The 20,322-nt window shown below is 35.9% G+C and overlaps 1 protein-coding gene across 1 annotated transcript in view; it reads left to right on the top strand.

Moving 5' to 3' along the window:
- The window catches only part of GBE1 (1,4-alpha-glucan branching enzyme 1), a 307,124-nt gene extending 288,950 nt beyond the window's left edge, over window positions 1-18,174 (top strand). The window contains exons 15-16 of the mRNA XM_004002835.5: window positions 6,809-6,926; window positions 16,230-18,174. Coding sequence (XP_004002884.2) covers window positions 6,809-6,926; window positions 16,230-16,286 — 175 coding nt within the window. The 3' untranslated portion in view covers window positions 16,287-18,174. The remainder of the gene's footprint in view (window positions 1-6,808; window positions 6,927-16,229) is intronic.
- The last annotated feature ends 2,148 nt before the right edge of the window (window positions 18,175-20,322 follow it).

The following is a 20,322-nucleotide window of genomic DNA, read 5'->3' as shown; positions in this document are numbered from 1 at the left end:
TCAATATTTTATATTATCATTTGATTTGCTGTTACTGATGTATGTCATTAAGCATGCCTAAGAATAAACTAATAATTTGCGTGAAAATGCATTTCAAAAAGCATAGCAATCCACTAATTAATGTGGTAGATTATATTTGAGTCCCTCCTCCTTTGAGTTTGTTTTATTGCTATTCTGCATTATACAGTTTCTAAGAATGTATAATTAAGGAAGTAAATTTGCATGGACTAGAGTGTATTTTTTAGGCTAAAGTCAGAAACCTGTTCATGAAAGAAGCACATCCTAAACTGTACTATAAATATACTTTTATTTTGCACTTAATTAAAACATGTGGTTGTCATTTAAACTTGTAATGAAGACAGTGTTCACAAATTTGAATTCATATATAGCTCATATATTGAATTTGATCCTTTTTGCAAAGACAATAAAATTTTAATGTAAATGAATAAGAACTTTAAAAAATATATTGTACCCTTAAAGGGAAGCTCCATTTGCCTTTCATTATAATTTAAAATATACTTTGACTATATTCAGTAGTAAATTTCCTATTTATTTTTATATTATCCTCTGTTTTAATTTTATTTTAGAAATACTATAATATTGTAGGAATTTTTTTAAAACTAAAGTTAGGTAGAGAAAAAAAGCTAAATCGATATTGTTATTGAAAGTAATATACTCATAAATGCCCACAGCCATAAAATAGTTTCAAACAAATAATGAAAATATCAAAACTTATTTCCAGTGGTGAATTTTTAAGTCGCTATATATTCTAGTTGACAAAGCTAAAGACAGAAATGCCTAAATCAGACACACACATGCACCTGCCTCGCTCTAACACACATATACATCCATAAAATACACAGCAGCACATCACCAGGTTTTGCTACTTCTGTATTTGGAAAGAGACCAGAGAGAGCAAACTAAAGGTTGTCATTTATGACCTGGTCTATGGTTCAGGACAATAAATGAGGTATAATTTAAGTATACTTATGAAATAGAGGGGCAGATCTATTTGAGATGCTATACAGCCAAAATGCTATACAAGATGTGTGACTTGTGGTTGGCAATAAATTAAATTCAGTTTATGAAGCATAAAAGGAGGAACATTATGTTAGAACACTGAGGCAAGTCTTGTGCTGGCTAGTTATCTTTAGACTGTTAAAAACATGAAATTATTTTTATTTTCTACCACCTGTTCTTAGATTACCAGATGTTTGTTTACAGTTCCTTAGAATTTTATACCTAATGTTTTCTGCCTTTGATAATACATTCTCTCTGCTAGGATCACTTAGCTCCCAAAAGTTATTGTAATCATAATACTGTGGGTTGATTAAAGAGTCATATCTGAAAATAGCATACCAAATTCATATGTTCTAAGTGTACATTTTTTAACATGTCAACTGGGATATGTCTTACAGTGATTGGCATGGTAGTGATATTTTACTTTTTAGTGCAGTCGTATAAAATAATTCATCTTAAAATCGATGGTGTCTTAGATTTAAAGATACATGGTAACGTACCAGCTTTGCCATCTTTATGGTCGTCTACTCACTAGAGAACCCCTTTTATTGTCACTCAGTCTGAAACCTCAGGGTTTGTACCTTACAATAAATTTCCCTAGTTTCATCAGCAGGAGTGAAGTGAGTTTAGTGCAGAATGGTATAAATGATAGTACTTCTTACATCAAAATCCTTATACTTTGAACAGACACTTTATCAAGTGGCTGAGCAAACACAGCAGCTTTTGAAGTATTTGAAGAGCCATTGAATTTAAGAGTCTTCATGCCTTCACTGTTCTTTAATCTTATTAGTACAGGTCTTCAGAACATGGCTCTTCCTTGGTTCAAATTTAAGGACATAGATTATAAAATAATGCTTAAAACTTCATATCGACTTCAACCTGTTGATAGACATAGCAAATACTTAGGAAGCTCTTGAATTTAAAATAAGAAGAAATCAAAATATTTAAAATGATATCCAAATGAATAGGGATCTATTTGATCTCCTTTTAAAAAATCTCCATAAAATCTGTATCATTCTTTCCCTGCTCTATTTTCCCCAGTTGAGCAAAGTACATTTTGTATACCCCAAACAACAGATCAGATGAACCAACTGGCAAAGAAATTGATCTACAACAAATGCAACAAACCTCTGATATTCAGACTCCTTAAGTAACATTAAGAATTAGTCCTTTAGCACCAATCTTTTAAACTTAATTAAACACTAGGATATCACTTTACCTATTTTTCTTATTTTTATTCTTCATGCCATGTTCATTCCAGCCTCTTTATGCTTAGAATCTCAAAATTAGAATTAAAGAAACTGCCAGCAAAAACACTCTGCCTGATTCTTGGCATAAAACAGGCATCCACTTGTGGAGAGTAGGGTAATTAAGTCTACGTTTGACCTGTGTCTACATCCCAGCTCTGCCACGAAACTTACTGTGTGTCTTTGGGCATAACTCTTCCCCTTCTAAGTGTTTCCTCAGATTGGGCATCAGTTTCCCGTTTGAGTACCATCAGTTGTACATACATACAAAAAAAAAAAAAAAAAAAAAACCTCATTGGTTTACGTGAGTCTCTCCATTTGTACTATCCAGGTTTAACCACCACTGTTAGATTCCTGGCTGGTTTTTCTGACTTAGTCTTTCCCTTGTTCATTCTATTCTACCCTCCACCTTCAGGTTAATTTTGGTTGTTTGTTTTTGATTAGCATAACCTTTCTCTCAAAGCTTCAACATATTCACACTTAATTATAAAATAAATCTGAACAGTCTAGGCAGCCTTCAAAGCCTTTTGTTTATGAACTGTCAATCCTACCTTCTCTCCTTGGCTGTGCCTCTCACTGAATATTGCCTTCTGCTTTATTTGTGGACATTCATATGTGTCTCTAATCTCCCCTTAACAGGCTATGCGTTGCACATAAACTAAAACATCTTAGTCATTTTTTTAAATATCTTGCACAGAGCCTCCTACATTGTGTGTATTTATTAAGTGAATGGGAAAAATAATTTCTTCTACGTTCCTCTAATATAAAATATAAGACATGTAATTTGGCCTTTCTTCATGAATCAGAATTGTCATCCTGAATATCAGTTTCAGAGATGTACTGAGAAGCTATAATGAGAAGGCAGTCTGCTAGGTGTAGTGAGGCAGCTGTGAATACAAGAGACGTGGAGGTGCTGAGATGTCCTGCAACATTTATCTACTGTGGAATTGGAAACCCTCTGAAGAAGACATAAGGGTAAACTAGTTCTGAGTTATATTTTCAGAGGGATATTCTTTAGTGGCAGACAGGGCAGGGCTCTGCAGGGGTGTTGATGCTATGTGGGTCCCACGTCATGTGTGTCATCTGTGTGTGTGCCCGTGTGCACATGAGAAAGAGGGAGTGAGGGAATGCCCGAATGAGAAAAGAGAAAAACAAAAATCCAGTTGCCCAGATAACCCTTTTAGAAACGTTTATTCTAAGCAGTGTTCCTAAAAGATGGGGTTTCCTGATTCTTAAGTAATATAGTAATTTACAATTATAAAGCTCTGTCACAATCATTACTTTTAATCTAGTGTTTTAAATTGTTGGAATTTCTGGAATTAAGAGTTGTGTTTTCTAAAGGAAGTTATTGTAGTCGCTGGGTAATATAGACATTCCAAAAGTAGCCACGGCAGAATTTTTTTTCTTTAAATTATAGATCAGAGAAATAGGTCTAAACTGATGTTTTGAAACTTTATGGCTTTTCCTTTATAGCTATAAATTATATACATTGAGTAGATTCTTACCATTTTCAGTGTGATGATCCCTTTCAATGTCAAAAATCTATTGATCCTTATATAACAATTGCTCTTTCAGTATCCTTCATTGAGAAAATATATAGGCAAAACACTTACTATAAATTCTGTGACTTTTGAAAAGCCTCTATGTCATATTAATCAAAAAAGTGCACATTCTTTGAAATATAGTAGCAAACGGGTATAAGAACACATAATTTAGTCTTCACACCGGTATATATAGAATCCCAGTCCCTTATAATAAGGTGATTACTTATTCTGTGAGACTCTTATGATAACACAATGGCCAGTGACCATCCACCCACAGATTGGGAATCAGTGCTTTTCATGATATATTTCCTTTCTTCAGTCACTACTAATAATCTGTATTGTTAACCAATAACTTAATAATTGAGTAAGTATTTCTGAATGGATGTATTTCTGAAGGTGTTTCAGAATGAATTCTAGGTCTTTATTCTGTAAACTGTATTGTACTCTTTTTGTTTTTGTTTAATGCTTTTTGAAGATTCGTGCAAGTATTTCATGCACCAGGATGAAGAACAAAAGCTAAGCTTCTCTTTTAGTAGTTCCTTTCATACCACAGGGCTTCATTTATTTACCATGTCTCTAACGATTTGTTCTCGCTATCCTGTCCATATTTCTCCAGTAAAGAAATCACATGCTCAAATCATGTGAGTATGTTTAGAATATGCTTGTGCCCTGTAGTCATCGTTTGAATTCAGTCTTTGTCCCTCTCCTTCTGCTTTAAACTCATTAACATGCTGATTGTTAGATTTGCATTAGAGTAGACTGACCTGGATTGACTGAAATGGAGTCACCACTCCCAGCAAAATTCCTATGGTGCAACTATCTGCATCTCTTAAAGGTCTAGGAATGAAAATGATAGTCATAGCTTCTTATCCCCATGTACTTTAAATGTGACAGCTTTTGCTGTAATAAAAATATACAAACATTTCTGAGATTAAATACCAGGAAAATGCAAAGCACCTAGGCACCCATCTGTCTCCCTCCTTAAGCTAGAAGAAACTTAAATTTCCAAGTATCCATGTATATTTACTTGTATATTTTTTAACCAAGTATTTCTAGGCATTCTGAGTATATATTTGAACATAGTAACCATAGCTATTCTTTTGTTATAAATACAATACTCTGTCAACTCAGTCAGCTCAGTTCAGTTGCTCAGTCGTGTCTGACTTTTTGTGACCCCATAGACTGCAGTGCGCCAGACTTCCCTGTCCATCACCAACTCCCAGAGTCTACTCAAACTCATGTCCATTGAGTCGGTGATGCCATCCAACTATCTCATCCTCTGCCGTCCCCTTCTCCTCCCACCTTCAATCTTTCCCAGCATCAGGGTCTTTTCAAATGAGTCAGCTCTTCGCATCAGGTGGCCAAAGTATTGGCATTTCAGCTTCAGCATCAGTCCTTCCAATGAACATTCAGAACTGATTTCCTTTAGGATAGATTGGTTGAATCTCCTTGCAGTTCGAGACTCTCAAGAGTCTTCTCCAACACCACAGTTCAGAAGTATCAATTCTTCAAAGCAGCACTCAGCTTTCTTTATAGTTCAACTCTCACATCCATACAAGACCACTGGAAAAACCATAGCCTTGACTAGATGGACCTTTGTTGGCAAAGTAATATGTCTGCTTTTTAATATTCTGTCTATGTTGGTCATAACTTTTCTTCCAAGGAGCAAGCGTGTTTTAATTTCATGGCTACAATCACCATCTGCAGTGATTTTAGAGCCCCCCCAAAATAAAATCAGCCACTGTTTCCACTGTTTCCACTGTTTCCACTGTTTCTCCATTTGCCATGAAGTGGTGGGACCAGATACCATGATCTTTGTTTTCTGAATGTTGACCTTTAAGCCAATTTTTTCACTCTCCTCTTTCACTTTCATCAAGAGGCTCTTTAGTTCTGCTTCACTTTGTGCCATAAGGGTGGTGTCATCTGCATATCTGAGGTTATTGATATTTCTCCCGGCAATCTTGATTCCAGCTTGTGTTTCTTGCAGTCCAGCGTTTCTTATGATGTACTCTGCATATAAGTTAAATAAGCACATATAAGTTAAATAAATACAATATTACTACCATAGCATCTGCCTCCAATGTGGAGACCCGGGTTCGATCCCTGGGTCGGGAAGATCCCCTGGAGAAGGAAATGGCAATCCACTCCAGTATTCTTGCCTGGAGAATCCCATGGACTGAGAAGCCTAATAGGTTACAGTCCACGGGGTTGCAAAGAGTTGGACACGACTGAGAGACTTCACCTTACCATACAAATAGTTCATTGTGAAAAATCAGGTGTTAAATTGTAGCAGATCACATGATTACAACATGAATCCTGTGGCATAATGGATAGTATGTTTATATGAGCTTGTGCATTAATAGAAGCATGTGTCTGTAACCAAGGGTGCTCGGTCTTCAGAACACGTGTGCACCCTTAGTTCACTTCTGTCTTCCTCACTTTGTCAACCAGGATCTAGCAAACTAGAATGGATTCAGAGATGGGAAAAGAGAAACAGCCATATCAAATGAGAAATGATCGAAGGTTGTCGGATTCTATTTAATAAGTATTTAGTAATATATGTAGAGGACCAATGGAGATAGCATAGCTATTATTAAATATTTGAAAGTTACTGTATTTTGAAGTTATTCTTAATGGCTTTTCTGGGTGGAAAAAGTTTTCACAAAATCAAAATTCTGCTCAATATGGAGAAGAATTTCTAAAAAATGGAATTGGTTGGTTGCAGAAAGAAGAAAGTAGATTCTTCACTAATAGGTATGGATGATCATGTGCCAGGCTGTGATAAAAGGCTAACAAAGGTCCCTTGGGCGTGTGGACTATAGAGCCTACAAAGCCCATTTCAAACGTGAGAAACTGAAATAGTAGAGAAGAAATGAGAACATAGCACAAATCATCATTTAACAGTGTTCAGAATACTCGCGACTAAATCCTGTCTCAGACATATTATATAATGTCTCATTCAACTCCTGAACTGTTGTAATTCCTTAAGAGCTGTACGTACAAAATTGTGCTCGATTCAGATGCAGCAGAATACGGAGGACACAAGAGACTGGACCACAATACCGAATTCTTCTCGGAACCTTTTGAACATAATAACTGTCCCTGTTCTCTTTTGGTAAGTAAGATTTTAAGGTATTTTCATTTCATTTAAATTTATTCTGTATTTTCAAAGTCTTTTTGTCCAAGAAGACAACTCTTCAGCAAGTAAGCAACATGGAAACAAGGCAGGGAGTAGGGAAGGGGTAGTGATCGCACTAAGAAAGCAGATGCAATGTGTGGTGCTGGACTCACTCACTTTATTATTTATTAAAAACAAATAATAAAGGATATTTAGCAGACAGTTGGGGAAACTTGAATATTAATAGGATTAAAAAATATTTCTCAAGACATAAGAGGAAGGCAGGTTTTAGCTTTCCTTCTATTATATTTCTAACTTTTCTACAACAATTTACTTTTCTTCTGTTCTTGCAGCTTTCTGTGTTATGGACTATCAAATAAAGTTTCATTTTAAACATCTTAAAAGAATCTGTATATACCTTTTTTTTCTTTCATGTAGTCATTAAAGACTGAATTCATTCTAGTTATAAAATTCTCTGGTTTCTTTGTATTACTGAGGAGAGTGTTGTTTTATCTTAACTAAACTTTACTTTGTGAGGTTGACACAGTGACAGGATACTACTAAATTGAATTTCTTTTTAAAATGTAGACTAAAATTTTGCCATTTACAACAATATGGTTGGATCTGGAGGGTATTATGCTTAATGAAAGAAGTCAGAGAAAGATAGATACTATTTGTGATCGCTTATATGTGGAATCTAAAAAATAAACAAGTGAATATAACAAAACAGAAATAGAGTCACAGATATAAAGAATAAACTAGTAGTTACCAGTGGGGATAAGGAAGGGGTAGCAACAGGAGAGAGTTAGGGATTAAGAAGTACAAAGTCCTATTTATGAAGTAAATAAGCTGCACAGATGTATTGTACAGCACAGAAAATAGAGCCAATATTTTATAATAACTACGAATAGAGTATAATGTATAAAAAAATCCGAATCATGCCATACACCTGAAACTATATTTCAATAAAAAAATTGTAATGTAGGTTCTGCGTAGGTGGAGAAATTCTTCATTTATGGCCAAGTCCACATCTGCATTATATATGTTTTGCTTTTCGTGACTAGGCAAGTATCTCTGTCTCTCTTTCTCATCCCTCTTCTTCTACCTGTCTGTCTCAGCGCTGCAGTTTTTTGTTTGCTTGTTTCACAAGGAGAGGACTTAGATTAAGATTTGTTTCATGTATGTAAGGCCAAGGTGTATCCCATAATGTACAGTTTTATCATTGCTGTTTAATTCTCTCATTTAAAAAAAAATTAGATGAATATCAAACATGAGAATCTGTATGATAGCCCTTGCTCCCCGCTTTTGCTACTATATTCCCACCTCCAAGGATGGTGACAGCACCTTACTTTGTAAACTGCTATTATATATGTCAAAGACAGCAGCATAAAATAAAAGAACAGAGATGAATACGATTAAATTGTTGATTATCAGCTCTGAGCAAAGCCAGTAGCCTTCGGAGACCTAGGTGTTATCCTCAGTGTATGTGTAGGGTGGTAGTATTGATGATGATGTTGATTTGGCTTTAGATGGAAATACAAATTCATATGTATTTTCAAGAGGGAGGGCTCACAGGTGCTAGCAGTTTCTTTCTTCACAGAATGCTTGCTGTGGTTGTCAGAACATTCAGTTTTGACATGTAAAATAAGACTGATAAAAATAGTTTCTGAAATGAATGAGAAAATGATCTTAAAGCTCTGAAATAACTGAAGAGTTAGACACCCCTGCGGGGTTAGGGAAGGTGACCGAGCTCATAAAGAGGGGTCATGGAGAAGCAACACCCAATTGTGATAAAGCCGAACTTGAACCATTAATGTAGACTGAAAGGAATTTGAAATTTCAGCCAGCAAATATGTTACATAGCTAACTTTCCTAAACGTTCAAGTAGCCAAAGAGGTTTATGTTGGTGAAGGAAGCCTGGTAATACAGGGAAAAGATCACAAAATGTCATGGCAGGGGATTTGGGGTTAAGTCACCAGTCTGCCATTTATGGATACCAGCTATGAGAACTTGAGTAATTTGACCTTTTTGTGCCTGAGTTTGCCTGTCTGTATAGTGAGGATTAATAATAGCATCCTGCCTACAGCAAGAGATTCTTAGGTATAAATTCATTAACACAGCCAAGTTTTGCGGAAACTGCAAAATGCTGCTGTACATATATTTAAAAATTATTATTGTCATGGCTGTTCAATATTTATTTAGGTATTCTAAGCGTGCCAAGACACTAGATGCTTTGAGGACATTCTCCCAACTTTGGAGAAATTATCATCTTAGGCGAGGGCTTGCAATCTTTGAGGCTGGGCAGAAAATATCTTGACATCCTTTTGATTTTTTGAGGGCAAAGATATTCTGTCATAATTAAAACAAGCCAAGTAACCAGTGGCAGCCACAGACAGGAGATTACTTTTCAAGCACTAATTAAATTGATCTTGCAAATATGGACTGTGCAGTTCTAAATGAGCTGATGGAATGGAGAATGTCACATAAGTCTCCATAACAGGTAGAGAGATACAGCCGTGCAAGCATTTGAGAAATAGAGCAGAACTTAACTACTACCTGTAATAGAATTCTGATCCCACTGGGTCAGGAGGTAAATATTGGTTCTGTCTTCCCAGCAGCAGCATCTTGTTTTTGATGACTACAGGTGCTTTAGGAATAACTCATTCTAAATAAGTCTTTAGATTCCAAATGAAATGATCATGGGTTTTAAGGTAAAAAATAAGGCAGCCGGTAAATTAACTGCACTACAATTTTTTTAAAAAAGGTTGGTGGTTAGGGATGATTTCTTAAGCAAGATGTGGGTACGTAAAATAGTCATAGTATTCATTATGGTACTGTGACTTTTGAATAATTTATATTAATGCAGTGTAATAATTTTTTATAAAATAAGGGAGCCCTAGCAGACCAGAGAATCCAATAAAACAAATTCCTTCTTACCTGAGTTATCTTTTCAACATTCAAATATACATCCAGTATAAGAATGCCTCATTATAATGGAACTGTTTATTGAACTGATCAGTAATGTGCTGGGATCCAGTCAGGTTTTAGGTCTCATTTGACCCGCCTTCTGCCTCCCACATACCTAGAATAAAGAGGGAAGGGGAGACAAAAATGTAACTTTTCCAGGAAATTTCTGTCCATCACAACTAGCACACTGTATTTGCCAAAGCTTAATTTGCAAGCTCAGTAATCCAAAGGATCTGCTGAATAAGTGTCAAATATGTTTTCAAAGATAGCAACAAACAGAACTCAAAGGAATCTTAAAATAGCCATACGTGCTGCAGCTTCAGCAGGTACCACCCCGGCATCTTCTTGATGTGCTCCATCAGTTAAAACTGTGAAACCAGAGGAGAACTGCCTGTGTACTGCTGCTGAAATGTATATGCTAAGGTTGGAGTATCTCACAAATGCCAGGAAGCTATAAGGCAGAACTTTTCCATTCTGCTTTACTGGCAGTTTTTGGAAACTCCATTTTAGCATAATGATTTCTCTACATTTTAGCTTCTGATATAGGAACTTATATTTAACCTGTAACTTCATCAGTAAACCAGGAGGGGCTGGGGTGCTTTCTTTTTCTTTTCTGATCCATAAATTCAAACTCCATAGCACAAATGAAAGAACAGAGATGATTGAACCTGAAATAAATTAGATTGCTTTACAATAACTCAAGTAGTCTTAATGGTGAAATGTGAATAAAGCAATAGTTTTAGCATCTATTACTTTGCCAGTAAATCTCCTTAATCTTAAGAAATAGATCTGTTTACTTCCATTCTAAATTTGGTGATTCTAAGGTAGACTTTCAGTTTAAATAGGGTGTTTGACATATATGTATCTTTTTTATTGTCCCTCAGTTGTAGGCATTGAAAATATAAATTAAGTTGAGAAATGTTTTTTGCTCTACCAAGAATTATGAAAATGTTTAGTTTGTTTTAAACAAATCAATTTGAATTCATAAAGTTTTCTCTTTTTCATATTTCTAAATACATATTTCTACATAGAAATATTTACTAGATCACTTTTCTCTTAAGCCTAATGCAAAATAATGAATTATAATGTTTTTTCCTTAGAAAATATTTTATAAATTAAAGGATATATGTGAAAATTAAAATTATTTTATGTCATCCTTATTCTTCAAAATAATTTGTGATAAACATATATGTAGATTGTTAAGATCTAATGCCCTTTTCAAGAAATGCTGTTTTCACTATGATTTATATAGTTGCTAAATTATACAATTTATAAGAACATTTTAAAATTTGCCTTTTAAGTATTTTTATTGAAAATTATTGTTTGCTGTTTCCAAATTTTTGAAAACCTATTTTCAAAAACCATGTAATTAATATTTGTAAATCAATTTTGACCCAAGAACAACATAATACTTTGCTTGCTGCTGCTGCTGCTAAGTCGCTTCAGTAGTGTCCGACTATGCGACCCCATAGACGGCAGCCCACCAGGCTCCCCTGTCCCTGGGATTCTCCAGGCAAGAACACTGGAGTGGGTTGCCATTTCCTTCTCCAATGCAGGAAACTGAAAAGTGAAAGTGAAGTCGCTCAGTCGTGTCCAACTAGTAGCGACCCCATGGACTGCAGCCTACCAGGCTCCTTCATCCATGGGATTTTCCAGGCGAGAGTACTGGAGTGGGCTGCCATTGCCTTCTCCAATATTTTGCTTAGATGGCATAATATAGTAGATCATTGTATGATCAGTTTTTGTTGGGTTTTTTTTTTAATCCATAGTAATAGTTGGTGTAGTGATTAAGTCATTATGTAGTCAAAATAACTGGGTAGATGGCATGCATTTTGGCTCTCTTAATAAATGAACTGGATTACGCTGTGGCATTCTGATTCCTTGTGAAGAACAGAGTACAAAGACAGCTAGAAAAAAATAAAATTCATGACTTTACATTACATGTCTCATATGTTCTTAATGTGATCCTAGCTCCAAATGTTCATGGCTTAGTGACGAGTAAATGGGCATGGTGAATATGTTTATCAGCATATGCTATCTGTGCTGTGTATACTAAATGGTTTCTGTATACATAAAACTTAAATATGAGATATTCATATTTAAATATAAGCAGTTATATTTAAATCTACTTAAAATACGTTCATATTTCTTTTGCCATCGGAATCAAACTATTTATAGAATTAAAATTGTAAATTGAGATTTACAGAAGCCAATACTTAACACTAAATTATAGAGCCCCAAATTGTTTATGTCTGTAATTGTCTCATCATAAGAATTAGCTCTAATTATCTTAAGTCTTTTAGTATAATTGGTAGTCATTTCCTAACTACTAAGAACATTGATTTATATATGCAGAACCTTAATAAAGAAGAAAACTCCAAAATTCATAAATAGCCATAGTTTAAAAAAAAAATCTGTTGCTTGGGGAAATTTTTTCATGTTGCCTATACTGCAAGGGCTCTGAAGCAACATGAGCATATTCTGGTAATTAACACTGCAGTGAAAAAGTATAATTACACAATATTCCTGTTAATGATATTGTACAATTGTCAACCAATGGTTTTTAAGCAGATAGTATTAAGCGACCTCGAAGTGTGACTGGAATCGGCATCATAAAGGTCCTTACGTAAAATGGCCAGCATCATTTAGAGAGAATTCTTAGAGCATTTTTTTAACAATTAAATGCCAAAAGAGGAAATTCAGTGCATTTATTGCAAACCTTGAAGTTCTTACATCACCCTGTTTGTTTTACTCTTAAATTTGGGCTGGCTAAAATACCAGAGATCACAGAAAGTAAGATTGCTTCTAAACTATCAGCTTATAGTTATTCATATTTCATTAATTAAATCAGTATGAGGTAATAAAATCAGGGTAGATGCCGAAACTGCGTAATATCCAGAACGAGACTGAGGCAGCGTCCTGATACATCGCTGTGCCACACTGAGCAGGGGCTGCCTCTCCTTGCCCTGGGCCTGACACATGCTTTACCGCTTCTTTCTCAGGAGACTTGGGCCAATCAGAATCTCTTTATCTGCATATAGGGTCAAAGATACCTTAGAACTATTTTTAAGGTAAACAAAATTGAAATCCTTTTCTTCAGTTTCCCATGCTTCTGAGACATTTAGATCAGTCTTCAGTTTTAGAATGGTCTTACTAGAACAAGGGTTGAATACGACTGAGCAACTGAACTGAACTGAATAGAACAATTCAGAACCATTCTGATTATGACCCCCTGTCCCACTGATTACTTACACCTAGTTACTATGATTCCCTAAACTAAACAGATAGGAGTCAGGCAGAACAGGTATCTCTCTCTTTTTTAAAATTTTTGACTCTGACATGTGGCATCTTAGTTACACAACCAGGGATCGAACCTACACCGCATGTATTGGAAGCACCAAGTCTTAACCACTGAAATGCCAGGGAAGTCCCAGAACTGCTCTCTCTTGATTCATGCCTGTTTTGAGAAGACTTGGAATTGACTGAACCTGACTGTTGATTTCTTTGATTTCTCCTCTTTGGCTTTGGTCTGTGTTGCTTTAGACTGTAGCGTCATTGTGGAAATAGGACATAGTTTGCACTTCATCTGTCTGGACCCCTGGGTATAGTCCTGCCTTTGTTCATGGGTAGCTCCGGCTTTCTTTTGTTGAGCCAGTCTTATAACAACTTACCTATCGCTGTCAAGGAGAAAATATTGAATGGAAGAGATATTAACCATTAAAACATGATGTGGTTTAAAAGCTATATGACATTAAAAACAATGTGTAAATTGTAGGGAAACTGATTATGGCATTGAAATACACAGTTCCCCACACTTAATGAACAGAAAGACATAATATTTATCTTTTGGAAATTAAGTACTGGATTGCATACCAGTCTGAGACAGTGAATAATCCAGGAAACTGTTAGCTTGTGTGACATTTTTCTCAAATGACAGTGCTAAGTCACTGTTACTTTTAATTCAAGATTAGAAAAACCGTTCTCTAGTTATTGCATTTATAATATAAATTTTTCAAAATTTCATCATTTAAAAATTGCTTTAATCATTAATGTTCAAAATTAACTGTATTGGTCTATCTGATTTTTTAAGAACAGCTGTAAGATGTCTTTATCACAGCAACCTTGTGGGAAAACTGTGTTCGTTTGCTGACTTGAGATAAACTGGACATACAGTGGTCTCCGTCAGTGAAAATCAGCTGTTCTGTTTTTTAAATTTTTTTTCCCTAAACCTCTGGTTTGTTTTTTTTTTTCATCTTTCATTCTAGTTCTAAACTATAAAAGCCTTTCTCTTTTTTCTTTTAAACCATTGGTCAAGTTTTCAGTTAAAGTAACTGAAAATTGTGCTTTATTCACAAATTCAGAAATGGGGACATACTCTCACAATGATGACAATAATATGTACTATTATTTTTACTGTCTGCTTTGTTAATAGTAATGAATCCCTTATGTGTAAAATAGCACACAGTTAAGCATCAAGCAGTTCAGATCACTTCTCAGTTTTATAAAAACTATTTTAGATGCAAATATATTAAAGAATATCTTGTGAAATATACACATATTGATCCCACAATTACTTCTTCCCTTATTCATTCTTTTATTTAGTCATCACTGGCACCTGCTTTATCCACTGGCACCTACTAAAAGTTAGAAATATGAAGATATATGGCCTCTGCCCTGGTAAACCTAATAGTCTAGTGGGAAGGGTTGATCAGAAACTTGAAAAAAAAAAATTACAAATTGTGTTAAATGTTCAGATAGAAAAATGGTGCTGTGATAGAAAATGAAATAGAGACACCATCAGGTCTAGAGCTGTCAAAGAACACCTCTCCATGGAGTTGGGATTTTTCAAGATCTAAGAGAAATATCAATAACCTCAGATATGCAGATGACACCACCCTTATGGCAGAAAGTGAAGAGGAATTAAAAAGCCTCTTGATGAAAGTGAAAGAGGAGAGTGAAAAAGTTGGCTTAAAGGTCAACATTCAGAAAACAAAGATCATGGCATCTGGCCCCATCACTTCATGGGAAATAGATGGGGAAACAGTGTCAGACTTTATTTTGGGGGGCTCCAGAATCACTGCAGATAGTGATTGCAGCCATGAAATTAAAAGACGCTTACTCCTTGGAAGAAAAGTTATGACCAACCTAGATAGCATGTTGAAAAGCAGAGATGTTACTTTGCCAACAAAGGTCCGTCTAGTCAAGGCTATGGTTTTCCAGTGGTCACGTATGGATGTGAGAGTTGGACTGTGAAGAAAGCTGAGCACCGATGAATTGACGCTTCTGAACTGTGGTGTTAGAGAAGACTCTTGAGAGTCCCTTGGACTGCAAGGAGATCCAACCAGTCCATTCTGAAGGAGATCAACCCTGGGATTTCTTTGGAAAGAATGATGCTAAAGCTGAAACTCCAGTACTTTGGCCACCTCATGTGAAGAGTTGACTCATTGGAAAAGACTCTGATGCTGGGAGGTATTGGGGGCAGGAGGAGAAAGGGGACGGCCGAGGATGAGACGGCTGGATGGCATCACGGACTCGATGGATGTGAGTCGGAGTTAACTCTGGGAGTTGGTGATAGACAGGGAGGCCTGGCATGCTGTGATTCATGGGGTTGCAAAGAGTCAGACGCGACTGAACTGAACTGAACTGAAGAGATAGGGAACTAGCCCAGGAAAGAGTGTTCTGAACAGGGGACCAGGCAGAGGCCAAGATCTCGAGGAAGGAAGGGAAGGACCTGCAAGGCTCTGTGGCCAGAGCTGGTAAAGGGAGAAGGGATAAGTGAAAGCATATCTGAGAGGGGAGTTGCACATAGTCAAGAAGGAGCTGAATCAGGACTCTGCAGGGCATGCAAAGAAGTGGATTGCACCTTCAATCAGTGGCAAGCCTCTTGACTGATTTAAATTGGGGCACGGACTAAAATACACATATGATAACCTTATACTATTACTGTTAAGGTTTTGTTCCTAAAATGACAGGAGAAACACAAACCAGAACGATAATAAGTGTCCTGACTTGACCAGTCTTTTGTATGTGACTTTTATTTACCTCCAGTTGTGAACTGGAGGGCAGCCTGCCTTCCCCACCTGCTAGTTCGGAACCAGAGCCGCCAAGGCTATTTCTGTCCTTTGTGTCTGGGGAGCATCGGTATTGTAAAGCGTATGGAGCCCTCTAGCGGTGATCGTTTTAAAGGCGTCTTAATGCCAGAACTGTCGAATAGAGCCTCCTCAGAGCCAGTAGAATTGTAAATTTACGCAATAGCGGACTGCATCGTGCTTTTGATACGATATCAAGCCCAGTGTTTCTTTCAAATGCACTGACACGACTGTGTTGATTTAGGTATACATTCCAAACCGAGTGGCCCTCATCCTTCGCAATGTGGACCTGCCCAACTGAGGAGATCTGATTTCAGCTCCCACAGAGGAAGACCTGTGCTTTGTTTTCCCACGCTCACTGTCCCAGAACTTGTAATGTGTAAGCTTTTCAAAATATATTCGTCTAGCCGAAATGTCCGATGTCTGAAATTCAGTATTGGTTTATGAAAATGAATGTCAAACTTTATTCTTTAAAGAGTAGAAGGGGACATATTTTTGAAATTTTAGCGATCCTAGACTACATTGTCCAGCTAGAATCCTTGAAGTGTTGTGTATCATGTCTTTAAAGAATTTTGCCTTACAGCCCAATTATTTAATCCTTTTAAGTTCAAATTTGAATCATGTGTCCATGTTTGATTATTTCTGTTGAATGAATACAGTATTTTTTTTAAGGCAAATATTTGGTGACTTTAATTTGTTCTGGTATCTCTGGGTCTAAATTACAAGACACTAGAGATTGTTACTTTCCTTTTTCAAAATGTGTTTAGAAATACTGTAATAAATATATAGTAATACTATAAAACAAAGAATTGTGTCAAATATAAAAGTTGTTGCCTATGAACACATCCATGCCTTATTCTGCATAAGTTTTACCTTGTGGTCTATTTCATTTAATATCTTGGTAGATGCTAGTATCTTCATTTCTGAAGGCTTGACCTGCTAACTGTAACATTTCAGAAAACATCTTTTACTTTCAACCAATAAAAAAATATTGCACAGTTGTCTCTGCTAATGTTGATTTTACTGTGATGTTATGTAATTTTTTTAGAGTGAAATTTAAATGCCTATCTCAGCTCTGAGATCTTCCCCACACTTATGCACATATGCATGATGGACTAAGTGTGGGAGTTAATACTTTTTTTTTTTCTTTAGGTACTATTGTAACTTGAAATTATACCAACCAACTCAGATATCTAAGCTCCTCTCCAACTCTAAACCTGAGCACTTTTAGAAGCTGACTTAACTGCTTTGACAGTTAATAGTGAGATATTCCATCATGAAATTGCCCCTTAGTTTATTAAATAGCAGGCCACAAATGTGTAATCACTGATATGTAATCCATTTGTAACTGAGAAATTATGATGTACTTATGAGACATAAAGTATTTGTCACCTTTTTAAAGGTTTAATATTTTCCTTTACATTAATACTGACTGCTTCTTTGTTTTTAGCCTGATTATCATGACTAATAAGGAGTACATGAAAGTCTTTCTCTTAAAAACTGGTTTAGTAATGGAAGAGATTAGCAAAAGAGACTTCCTTTTATAGCTAAACCTGTGTCTTAACCATCTTCTTTATCATTTGAGTAAAACCTTAAATCTAGGTCTGACATGTGTAATTTGCTTTAATTTCAAAGTAGAGTAATAGTTTGATTTCCTGACAGTGAAGCCAGCTGATGGTGATACACCCTAGAAAACAACTGAAAGAAAGCCTTCTGTAAATGCTTTTCCCCTTTCAGATATGTTATTAACATCTTAGTGCTGCCACGATCTTGTACTATGCCTGTTACTGATAATAACATAATGTACAACCCTGATGTTTTGTGTTCTAGCTTATAATTTCTTACCTTTCTTTATATTTCTTATGTATAAAGATATATGCTAATTTTCTATCATGGCTCTTTAAAAAATGATAAGGAATTACTTCACACCTAAAACTTGTTTTCCACCCCTCCCCACCTCTGTGAAAAATCGTAAAGACCAGTGCAGTTATATGCTATATTTTCATTATGTTGATTGACCTTACTAATATGGTCTTCAGAATTCACAGTGTAAAGTTCAAATTTATACCTGATATAATGCAAGTTAATTGCCTTTGTCAAGTTTTTCCCCACAAGAAGGATGATAAATAGATATTGCTAGGTGTGAAAAATAAAAATATATGCAAATAAATAAAATATTGAGTCCAAAATAGAATGTGTTTGGAGTTTTTTCCTCTACCTGTCATAGCAAACAGCCTTTACAGAACATTTTAATATTTGCAGTATACTTCACTTTACATCTCCATTTTTGTATCAGTAACATTCTCATCACCATGTATTCTGGTGAGAATATTTTTTCTTTTTATTGGTTAAACATTTTCAATAATCACAACAGATAGATGCAAACTTGTATTCTGTCTGCCCTATAATAATGTTTTCTTCTCTGTTGTGTTTGTTACCAACATCAAAAGTGATCTAGCTTCATTGACTTTTTTAGGGTAAGTATTTTTGCTGTTTAAATTTTTTATGTTCTAGAAAACAGATGACTACAGACTTATTTCCATCACTTTTTAATATTAGCAAGAAAGCGTTAGGAATTGCTTTGTTATCAAAAATAGAATTTACCCATCATGCTAATAATGCTTGATGTTTTAGCTTAATACTAGAAAGTGTCATCGTGTTTAATCATCAAAACTTGAACTGTAAACATTTTTCCTAGAATGTGTCTCCCTTTACACCATTTGAACTCTGAGGGTCAACTTATTTCACATTTTCTTTTCTGTACCTTTGATGTTTCTCGCTTTGCCCTGTTCTTAGCTGATGTATTCATCTCTAACATAAAATGAGGGATTTAGCCACCATGTTCCTCAAGATCAAAAAATAACCAATGACAACAAATTGACTTTTCTCATAGCAACTGTAAAAGAATGCATGTATTTTCTTCCTCTGACTCCAGACTCCCCTTAGCAATATCAATTCAACATTTGTCACCCATCAGGGTTATAGCCATTGCTATGCGGGATCATACAGGAGGCTGTCTGGATAAGGAACCTATTCTTCAAATAATACAGGAGAGTGCAGACAGATCTGGGGGAAGCGATGAAGGGTAATGTGTTTTCCTCTGGTGTTCTGCTTGCAGCTTCAGGGCAAATATCTCTTCACTGTCTCTGGTCCTGCAGCCATTGAATCAGGTGATGAAAGCATTATAAAATAGGTTTCCTATTGCTCTTCCTGTTTAGAGTGAAGCAGAGCAGACATGCCTGATAGAAAGCAAAACAAGGAGGCAGCTGACTGCCTGGCCTTACACCTCTCAGACTATTTCTTTTTGCCTGTTTTGACTCATGTTCTGAACTAGGGTTCTTTAGAGGGTTGGGGTTTCACTAATCTACATATTCCTTATAGAGAGACAAGCACTGAGCTATGAATTTTGCTAGGTGGGATATTCTGATGAAAGAAAATAGAAATCTAAGGCACAGCAATGTCATGTCCTTTATGCAGTAGAGTTCATTTATCATTCACCATGCGTGAGAATTGAAATGTAGATAAATGCTCCCACTAAAGCCAGCCTTCAGGGGGAAAAAAATCAAATGAACTCCCTACTAATTTTTCTGCTCTATTATCTTATTAGTGGTGATTTGTAGAGAATTGCAGAGAAACATTCATACTTTAGGGCAGAATTTCTTAATTGGTAGTGTGAGGAATCGTTAAGATTACAGTAGTTATAAGTGTTTTTGTCTCCATAATTTAAAACATTACATCTGTATTTTAACTCTTGGCAAAAACTGTGCAGAGAATGTGCTGTTTATTTATGTGAGCAAAGGGGGATTCTGTGATAGTTCTACTTATACCAAAGGGCAGGTATTTCAGAAGTTTACTTATTACTTAACAATTTTTCTTGTCATTTCTGCTGGATCAGAGAGAGATATTTGACCCTCATGTATGCTTGCAGACTGTTTCATCTAGAAACCTGAAAAAATGCTTTAAAAGAAGTGATATAATGTTTAGAAGACCTGAGTTCCAGTTGTAGCTCTTAATTCCCAGTGTCTCATTTTAGAAAGCACTCAGTGACTTTACCAGGGTCTTAAGACAATTAAGTAAAAGTGAGGGGAAAAGCATCATCACTGGTTTTATAAAGAGCTAGTGTTTGATCAGTAACTGCACAGCTGGTGAGTCAGCATTTGGAGACATATTCTAGGTTTTTTTGTCCCCGGGAACACACTGTTACTGTCACATGCTGCTTGTCTGTCCTTCAAGGCTTCTGCACTGTTATCCACATTCTTCCAGGCACGGGGTGCAGGCTGCTCTACAGAGGAGAGGATTTTGCATTTCCTCCACTCGTGCAGATGACCAAAGTATCA

This window comes from Ovis aries, chromosome 1, assembly GCF_016772045.2.
Source record: "Ovis aries strain OAR_USU_Benz2616 breed Rambouillet chromosome 1, ARS-UI_Ramb_v3.0, whole genome shotgun sequence".
Lineage (NCBI taxonomy): Eukaryota > Metazoa > Chordata > Mammalia > Artiodactyla > Bovidae > Ovis > Ovis aries.
This window is presented reverse-complemented; position numbering and strand designations above follow the sequence as displayed.